Source organism: Notamacropus eugenii, chromosome 4 (assembly GCF_028372415.1).
Source record: "Notamacropus eugenii isolate mMacEug1 chromosome 4, mMacEug1.pri_v2, whole genome shotgun sequence".
Taxonomy (NCBI): Eukaryota; Metazoa; Chordata; class Mammalia; order Diprotodontia; family Macropodidae; genus Notamacropus; species Notamacropus eugenii.
Genome location: NC_092875.1, coordinates 61079169 through 61088851, shown reverse-complemented (window position 1 = coordinate 61088851; position 9683 = coordinate 61079169). Strand labels below are relative to the sequence as shown.

Sequence of the window (9683 nt, the reverse complement as noted above, 5' to 3'; positions counted from 1 at the left end):
GGCATCAGTTTCCTGCCAATTGGCAAAGAACAGGAGGGTAATATCACGCCCTTCAAAGGATCTCCCGCACGCCTTCTCCTCCTGCCCGATTACGCAAGCTCCGCAGCCAGGACCTGAGCTACGCTCGCGGTGGGTGGGACTGAGCGCCTTGCCCCGCCCCCAAGCTCAAGCTCCGCCTCCTCCTCCTCCGCAACACCCCCCCCGTCCCGTTCTGACACCTCGCGCCCAATGCCCCGCCCCCTACGCCTCATTCTCGTCCCAAGTCCCTCCCTTTCAGTCTGGCCTTTTCTTTCAGGCCCCTCCCTCTCGTAAGCTCTACAGGTTCTGCACCCCAAGGCTCCGCCCCTACTCCTGGCACACACCTCCTCTCCCGCCCCCCGCCTCTGAAGGATTTTATTCACCGCAGGCCCCGCCCCTCAGCCGCCTTCTTCCCTCAAGCCCTACCCCTTCAGCGGCTCTCTACCACCTCCCCCCTTCCCCTTCCCCTTCCCACCGGGTCCCCACGACGTCCTCCTCCCTCAAACGTCAGCCCCTCGGCCGCAGAGACCCCTGGGATGGAGGAGGCCCTGACCGCTCTCCGTCAGGCACGCGAAAAAGAACCTTCTCTTCCGACGTCGTATGTTAATTACGCAAACACCCAACAGCCACTGCTGTCTCACAGGAGGAAAAATATATTTTAAATAACGATCCTTCCAAGATTTCTCATCATAGAAACGTGATCATGTGGAATTCAGTGTGATTTTAGAGAAGTGAGGAAGATAAAATACTGAACTTCAACCAAGAAATAAAGTCGCTATATGTGTGAGGTAGTGGTGTATAAGAACCTTAAATAGTTCTGTAAGAAGGCTGAGGTTTGTGCTTGCTTCGGCAGCACATATACTAAAATTGGAACGATACAGAGAAGATTAGCATGGCCCCTGCGCAAGGATGACACGCAAATTCGTGAAGCGTTCCATATTTTTGCCATAAAAAATATAAGCCATAACATGCTTTTATATGTTAAATCTTGGATTTGACTAACACTAAGAGCTAAGCGAGTAACATCTATTCCCTCACAGCCGCTGATCAATGTAGCCTCGGAATTGCATGTGGTACATTTTGCTTTATATGTGCGGAGCTTATACAGTTTCCTTTTGCCTGTATTTTTCAGCCAAATACTAACCAAAAATGATGGCTAATCGCTCAAAGATTCCAAGCGCTCCTGTTACACAGAATTACTATTCCCTATTATGGGGAAGACCGGAAGGGGACTAATTAGAAATCTGGGCAAACAAAAATAGAAATTAACTATTCCGTATTGCGTGAAGACCAGAATGGTGGATTAGGTATATTCATAAACAGAAAAATATGGAACGCTTCACGAATTTGCGTGTCATCCTTGCGCAGGGGCCATGCTAATCTTCTCTGTATCGTTCCAATTTTAGTATATGTGCTGCCGAAGCAAGCACAAACTTCAGCCTTCTTACAGAACTATTTAAGGTTCTTATACACCACTACCTCACAAATATAGTGACTTTATTTCTTGGCTGAAGTTCAGTATTTTATCCTCCTCACTTCTCTAAAATCACACTGAATTCCAATGATCACGTTTCTATGATGAGAAATCTTGGAAGGATCGTTATTTAAAATATATTTTTCCTCCTGTGAGACAGCAGTGGCTGTTGGGTGTTTGCGTAATTAACATACGACGTCGGAAGAGAAGGTTCTTTTTCGCGTGCCTGACGGAGAGCGGTCAGGGCCTCCTCCATCCCAGGGGTCTCTGCGGCCGAGGGGCTGACGTTTGAGGGAGGAGGACGTCGTGGGGACCCGGTGGGAAGGGGAAGGGGAAGGGGGGAGGTGGTAGAGAGCCGCTGAAGGGGTAGGGCTTGAGGGAAGAAGGCGGCTGAGGGGCGGGGCCTGCGGTGAATAAAATCCTTCAGAGGCGGGGGGCGGGAGAGGAGGTGTGTGCCAGGAGTAGGGGCGGAGCCTTGGGGTGCAGAACCTGTAGAGCTTACGAGAGGGAGGGGCCTGAAAGAAAAGGCCAGACTGAAAGGGAGGGACTTGGGACGAGAATGAGGCGTAGGGGGCGGGGCATTGGGCGCGAGGTGTCAGAACGGGACGGGGGGGGTGTTGCGGAGGACGAGGAGGCGGAGCTTGAGCTTGGGGGCGGGGTAAAGCTCTCAGTCTCACCTACCCTGGAGCCCTGGCTGCGGAGCTTGCGTGAGCGGGCTGGAGGACAGATCTTTTGAAGGACGTGACATTATTCTCCTGATCTTTGCCAATTGTCTGGAAACTGACGCCTTGGGAGGCTGCTGTTTGCAAACCCAGCTGGGCGCCTGATGCAGCCGCCTTCACTAGCCTGCAGAGGGGTCTACTTGCCTTACGTCCCACCCCTCTCCGATCCATCCTCCACTCAGCCCCCAAAGTGCAGATCTGATCGTGTTATTCCCTTACTCAATAAACCCCACTGGCTCCCTATTGCCTCCAAGATCAAATATGAAATAACCTGTCATTCAAGCCCTCCTATTTTACCGGTCTTCTTAATCTCCATCTCGCTTACTGTGCGATCCAGGCCATTGACTGGTCCTCACTGGAGACACCCCATCTCCGGACTCCGGACATTTTCACTGACTGTCTCTCCCATGCCTACGCGCATTGCTCTCCTTCCTCTTTCCTGCCTCCTGGCCAGGCTGGACCAGCTAAAATCCCACCTTCTATAAGAAGCCTTTCCTGATCCCCTTTCATGCTGGTATCTCCTCTCTGTTGAGGATTCCTTCACATGTGTTGTTTGAACATAGTTGTTTGCGCGTTGTCTTCCCCATTAGAAGGCTATCTCCTGAACAGCAGAGCTATTTTTTGCCTTTTTTGCGTGTCCTTAGTCCTTAGCACAGTGCCTGACATGTAGCTGGTGATTAATCAATGTTTATTGACTTACTATTTTCTGGCTGAAGTGCAAAAGCTTTTGAGAACAAAACCAAGACAGTCCTTTTTAGAACCTGGTGACTTTTTCTTTCTTCCATTCAGTGGAACTCCAGGTTGGGGACCCTAGAAAAAGCAAACCAGGAAGCTTGTGGACAAAGCAAATTCCTGTGTACTGCATGTGCATGTGATTCTTTCCACTCCATCTTCTCTAGCAGATTTCCACCTCTCTTTCATTATCACCCCATTCTTTCTAATTTCATTCTCACCTTAGCTACTGGCTGCTTCCTTGCTGCCTATGAATATGTCCATGTCTCCCCCATCCTTAAACTCCCCCAAACCAAATTTCACTTGTTCTGGCTACCCTTGTTAACTATCATCCTCTATCTCTGCTGCGTTCTTGGCTAAACTCCTTGAGAAGGGTATCTGTTATGGGTTATGGTGGTTTCTTTCCTGTCGCTCTCTTTTTAGCTCTGCAGTTTGGTTCCTGACCTCATCTTTCAGCTAAAACTATTTTCTCTGAAGCTACCAATGATTTCTCAACCCAACAAATCAAATAGTCTTTCCTTAATCCTCATTGTTCCTGATCTTTCTGCAGCCTTTGAGACTCTCAGTCATCCTCTTCGGGATGTACTCTCTCCTACAGATTTTTGTGACTTTCTTTGTGATGTTTCCTGACTGTTTGTTCTCTCCTCAGTTTTCTTAGCTGAATCTTCCTCTAGGTCATATTTATTGTCCTTGATCCTCTTATCCCTCTGTGCTATCTTACCAACTTCCAAGGGTCCAGTTATCATCTCTATGAAGGCAATTCTCAGATCTTTGTATCTACCCCAAATCTCTTTTCTGACCTCCATTCTTGTATCATGCCGTAGTCTGTTGGACATCTCAAACTGAATGTCCAATAGACATCTCAAACTTAACATGTTCAAAGCAGAACTCATTTTTTTTCTCCTCTTTCCTCCCCAGTCCCCTTTTTCCAGCTTCCTTATTCCTACTAAGGGTGCCACCGTTGTCCCAATCACTTAGTTTTACAATCTCAGTATCATCCTTAACTCCTCACTTTCTCTTACTCCCCATATCCAATCTGTTGCTAAATTCTGTCATGTCTAATGTAAGCCTCTTTCTCTCTTCTGACATGCAATCATCTTGGTTCAGATCTTGTTCACTTAACACGTGAAGCATTTCAACGGTCTACTGGTTGGTCCCTCTCCTCAACTCCTTCCCCACTGCAGTCTGTCCTTCCTTCACTTGTCAAATTGATCTCCCTGTAGCACAGGTCTGATCACATCTCCCCTCCATTCAGTAAACTCCAGTGGTTCTTTATCCTCTCTTTGGCATTCCCAGTCTTTTACAACCTGTCCCTTCCTGCATGTTCAGGCTTCTTATATATTACTGCTGTTGCTCACATATGAGATTCCATAGCTCATGTTCCATGGCTACCTATGCCTGAAAGTGCTCCTCCCACACCTTCCTTCATGGCTTACCCTTTGAGGGAGACCTTTATGGTTTCCCCCACTGCTAGAGCCTTCCCTCTGAGATTACCTTTCATTCATAGTGTATGTACATAGTTGCTTGCATGTTGTCTTCTCTTTTACATTGTAAGGTCCTTGAGGGCAGAGACCATGTTTTTGTCTTTCTTTATATCCCTAGGGCTCAGCATAGGGCTTGTCACATAGTAGGTGCTTCGTAAATCCTTAGTAAATTGTTGACTGACCCAAAATAAATCAGTGCCCCTTCATTCCATGGATCTATGCCTGGTCCCGTAACCTTCACCAGACATCTGAGGAGAAAAGCACACCATTTGCTGTAGACTATCCTTGCAGAGCAAACATTGATTCTCCACTCTGTCTTTGCCAGAAACAATTTTTATTAACAACATTATTCTAAAATCCAAGCTTGTATAGCCTAGAGAATGATATGTCCAGATTGGTATATTCCCTCAAGACAATTTTAGTTGATTTTTATAGGAATCTTGAATGAATAAAAAAAGTTATAACATGTTCAAATATAGTTTAGGGTTACCATTCCAGAACCACACTCACTACAAAATTCTTCCCTTAACCACTCACCCCAAGGACTGAAATGTTCTCCTCCTTCTTGCTGTCTCAATCTTTTTGGTTGGAGAAGGGCATGTCATAGCCTACTCCTTTCAGAGGGCATGGAGGTGCAAGAATCTTAACCTGAAAAGACATATACCCTAGTCCCAGATATTTCTCTTTTCTCTACTTAAAAGAAAGGCCTGAGCTCAGGCCTGCACAACTGTGTGGCCCCACCAAAGGATTTCCAGTGGCCTGCAGAAAATGTAGCTTGTATTCTACCCACTTTCCTAAGGCAAATGTCTGAAAAGTGCTTTAGGCAATCAAAAATATCCATTCCTTAATATTTCTTGAGAAACTGAGAAGGTTTTTAAACATCATACTAACAGTGGCCCACCTTTCTCAAGGGCTGAACAGTTTGTAAAGTGTTTTCCTTGCCCCAACCCTGTGAGTCAGGTGGTAGAAGTATGGGAACCCCATTTTACTGAGGAGAAAATAGGCCCGGGGAGGTTGCCAAAGGTCACACCACATTTACAGCAGATCTGAGACTGGAAGCTGGGGTCTTCTGACCCCAGACCCAACCTGCCTTGGCCTGGCTCATGCTATCTCCTTGAAGTTTAATGTCATTCAGCAAGTACCGAGTGCCAACCATGTGATGTGCCCAGTGGTCTCATTTATTCAATTGATAATTATTTTTAAAGCATCTGCCATGTGCCAGGCACTATGCTAGGCACTGGAGATACAGTAAAAAATGAAAGAGCCCCTGTCCTCAAGGGACTTATATTCCCTAGCTAAAACAACGTGTGTATGCATTTAAAAAGAAATGCAAAGTAATTTTGTGGGCAAGGCCGGGTAGCTGGGAGCAGAGGAGAAGGTGGTGCTTCAGTTGTGCTCCAAGTGATGTGCAGCCCCCCTTAAACACAGATCTGCTCTGTCTGCAGAATCCCGGCTCCTTCGTTCTCCTCTCCAGATTAGCAGGTGTAAGATCTCTTCATTGATCTCTTCATTGATTCTCCAGATTAGTCCCCGGGAGGCTTGTGGCAGCCCACGTTCACAACGTAAACCCCAAATACTTGGGATCCCTAGTAGCTGGGAGGTCAGGAAAGGCCCCCTGCTGAGGGTAAGGGGCCTCCACTGGAACTTGGAGGGAGCTGGAGGACACGAGGAAATGCCTTCCTAGAAGGGCAGGAGAAGAAATGTTAATGCAGCCTTGTCCAGAAGGATGAGGCCTACGCAAGGAACCTGCGCTCAGCAGGAACCCCGACTGCAGGCTAGTAAGCACCCTTTGAATCCTCCTCGACTGTCTCCCTAATTCCTGGGACGCAAAGGTCTCTCAGGACTGGCTGGTACAGCCCAGGAAGGCAAGCCGGGAGAGTGGGTGGCTTCCTCTCTGTCCGAGGAGGGAAGAACAGACGGGGCAATTTTCTCATTTTGGCTGCAGGGGACAAAAAAATGGAACGCTTCACGAATTTGCGTGTCATCCTTGCGCAGGGGCCATGCTAATCTTCTCTGTATCGTTCCAATTTTAGTATATGTGCTGCCGAAGCGAGCACAAAGGCTGGGGCTTTCTCGAAGATATTTAAGGTACAGAAATTTGTATATCTTCCACATATGGTGATTTAATTAAATGTTTTTGGGTGTTAAGATTTCTTTCTATCTTCGAAAAACGTGTTTTGTACGTGAGATAAACGTCTATTTATTATCCATAATGTTGGAAATGGCCCTATTTGAGAATCAGTCTTTGCTTCACTGAGACCGTAGTGGCTGCTGGGCGTTTGCGTAATTAACATATAACGCCAAATGGACCGCCTCATTGGATGACGAATGGAGGGGAGGGGGTCCGAGCCTCCTCTATCCCAGAAACCACCGCGAACGTGAGCCGGAGGTCTCGACGTTTCCTTGTGTGTCTGCTCAGCTCGTCGGCTCCCGGGGCAGGTCCGAGAGGGGTCCGGGTCAGCTGCTCCGGCTGCAGTGGGGGCGGGAGCAAAGCGCGGCACGGCCGGCCGGACAGAGCCGAGGTGAGGCGCCGGTGGCGGAAGGCCCGCACCGAGTGTACAGTCGTCGGGGGTTGTGGAGAGGGGCGGGGCGTGGCCCGAGGAGACGCTGGGGGCGGGGCCTCAAAGGAGGTGGCTACTGAGGGAACTCTAAAGAGAGGGGCAGGGGCTTGAAGGCCTCTAGTTTGAGCGGGAGTCGGGGGCGGGGCCCAAGGGAGGCGGGGCCCAAGGGAGGCGGGGCCCAAGGGAGGCGGGGCCCAAGGGAGGCGGGGCCCAAGGGAGGCGGGGCCCAAGGGAGGCGGGGCCCAAGGGAGGCGGGGCCCAAGGGAGGCGGCTACTGAGGGAGTTCCAAAGAGAGGGGCTGGGGCTTGAAGGCCCCCAGTTTGAGCGGGAGCCGGGCCGGGGGCGGGGCTGGGGGCCGGGGGGGGGGGGGGGGCGTGGGGGCGGGGCGGAGCGGGGCGGGGCTGGAGGTTCACCCTGAAGTTGCGGGTGGGGGCATCGAGAACACTTACCTTCCCAAACTCTCTGTGGGAGATTTGAGGAGCGGGGCTTTCGGAGGTGGAAAGAGGCGGACTGAGTGCCGGCCCTGGACTCGGACACCCACCAGCCGTGTGACCTTGGCCGAGTCACTTACCCCATGGCCTCCAAATTAAAAAAAAAAGATGTGTAGGAAAAGGGATGATGGCCCCCATCCCTTAATCGCTTCACTTTCCTGTTTACTGTGTTCTTAGAGGAGTACACAGTTTGAGGCAGGTAGAGGGAGGTGCTAATTCTGTGCCCCAGGAGTCAGTCAACAAACTTTTATTGAACCATTCCTGCTAAAGTGCTGCTGGGAATCCAGAGAAAGGCAGAAGGTGGGCCCCGCCCTCCAGGATCTCACATTCTGATTGGTCCAACGTGTAAGTGACTATGTGCAGAGAAGATGTACACGTGTTCCCCCATGCCTTTCATGCCAGGGCTTTTCCTCTAAGATCACCTCCAATTTATCCTGCCTCTGTTTTGTTCTAACAGTGGTTTGCCCGCTGTCTCCCCCACAAGACTGGGCTCCTAAAGAGCTCCTAGCCTTTCTTTGTAGCACTTAGTGCATAGTAGGAGCTTCGGAAATACTTCTTGATGTAACTTGATAGAAGGTGTTTTCAGAGGGAAGGCATTAGAAGTGAAGGGGACAGGGAAAGGCTTCCAGCAGTTGGTTGGTTGGTTGTCCAATGGGATATCACCATGATAAAGTCAAGTTTCAGTGTGTCCACCTGTGGCTGATCAGACCCATATGAGCACGGAAGGCTCTGCCACAGATCGGGCACGGATAGTCCGTGTTAACATTTGGGATGGATACTCTAAATGTGCACATCTTGTAAGCTGTTTCATTTTTGGTTTGCTCACAGAGCACAACACCCTTTTTGATGTGGGCACACCATGCTGAGCGGTCCTGTGCCAGGGTCTCCCATGTCTTGTAAACAATTCCAAGGTTCTGGAGAGAGACCTTGAGAGCGTCCTTGTATCGCTTCTTCTGGCCACCATGTAATCACCTGCCCCATGCAAGTTCTCCATAAAATAGTCTTTTTGGCAAGTGTACATTTGGCATTCGAACAACGTGGCCAGCCCATCGGAGTGGCACTCTCTGAAGCATAGTTTGAATCCTCGGCAGTTCAGCTCAAGCAAGGACCTCAGTGTCGGGTACCTTATTCTGCCAAGTGATCCTCAGAATCTTCCTAAGACAGTTCAAATGGAAGTGATTCAGTTTCCTGGCATGGCTCTGGTAGACTGTCTGTTTCACAGGCATACAACAATGAGGTCAACACAGTGGCTCTGTAGAATTTCAGTTTGGTAGTCAGTCTAATACCTCTTCTCTCCCAAACTTTTCTTCAGAGCCTCCCAAACACTGAGCTAGCTCTGGCAATGCATGCATCAACCTCATTGTCAATGTGTACATCCCTGGAAAGTACACTACCACGGTGAGTGAACTTATCCACAGCATTCAGAACTTCTCCATTTGTTGTAACGGCTGGTTCCTCGTATGGATGGTGTGGTGGTGGCTGATGGGGCACCTGTGTTTACTTGATGTTAATTGTTAGGCCAAAATGAGCACAAGCAGCAGAGAATTGATCCATACTTTTTGGTGTCAGGTTAGGGGGTCCTGTGTAGTGAGGTCTGGGCCACCCCACTAAAGGGGCAAGAGATAATAATGATAATAATATAATAAAAATTCTAATCATCATAATGGTAAATATAAATTAGATGAAGAAAAAAAATCCTTGTTGTATTTTAAAATATTATTATTACTATTATTGGGGTCTACTACTCCACTAAAGGGGAATGAGGAAAATAAAATACAGATGTCTCAAATGTCTCCTGTGACAGTCTCTAGACCATTTGCAGACTAAAATATAAAAGCTTTTTAAAAATGAAAGCAAGACAATCAAACACATTTTTTTCCTTTTCAGGCCCTGCTGATTTTTGTCTTCTGATCTGAGGGACCCCTGGCTGGGGACCCCAGTCAGCAGTTTAGGGGTATGATGGATTTGGCTTATGTCTGCGAGTGGGAGAAAAGGCCCAAAAGCAATCACTGCCCCTCTATTCCTCTGGTCTGTGCCTGGTCCTGCCGAAACCTCATAGCCTTCACCACAGACCTGAAAAATGAAGAGGAGAAAGGTAGGCCATTTGCTGTAGGATACTAACGATGGTCTGCAATTCCTGAGTGCTTTGCCATTTACAAAGTGTTTTCCTCACCCTAGCCCAGTGAGGTGGGCAGGCTGCT

At 48.8% G+C, this 9683-nt stretch overlaps 1 protein-coding gene and 3 non-coding genes across 6 annotated transcripts in view; 2 read left to right on the top strand and 2 right to left on the bottom strand.

Moving 5' to 3' along the window:
- Positions 1–855: 855 nt before the first annotated feature.
- LOC140502940 (U6 spliceosomal RNA) lies at positions 856–962 on the top strand. Its single transcript, XR_011966658.1, has one exon. It is a non-coding gene; the product is annotated as a U6 spliceosomal RNA (small nuclear RNA).
- A 379-nt stretch (positions 963–1341) lies between these two features.
- On the bottom strand, positions 1342–1448 carry LOC140502939 (U6 spliceosomal RNA). The gene has a single exon (XR_011966657.1). It is a non-coding gene; the product is annotated as a U6 spliceosomal RNA (small nuclear RNA).
- Positions 1449–6380: 4932 nt separating this feature from the next.
- Positions 6381–6487, bottom strand: LOC140502941 (U6 spliceosomal RNA). The gene has a single exon (XR_011966659.1). It is a non-coding gene; the product is annotated as a U6 spliceosomal RNA (small nuclear RNA).
- A 333-nt stretch (positions 6488–6820) lies between these two features.
- Positions 6821–9683, top strand: part of MED16 (mediator complex subunit 16) — a 37651-nt gene continuing 34788 nt past the window's right edge. The window contains exons 1-4 of one of the 3 annotated variants that reach the window (XM_072601331.1): positions 6831–6952; positions 7660–7827; positions 8795–8880; positions 9370–9577. In XM_072601331.1, the coding sequence (XP_072457432.1) occupies positions 9439–9577 (139 nt within the window). In that variant the 5' untranslated portion in view covers positions 6831–6952; positions 7660–7827; positions 8795–8880; positions 9370–9438. Of the gene's footprint in view, positions 6953–7659; positions 7828–8794; positions 8881–9369; positions 9578–9683 lie in introns of all 3 variants that reach the window. The other 2 variants (XM_072601329.1, XM_072601330.1) reach the window with 2 other exon arrangements.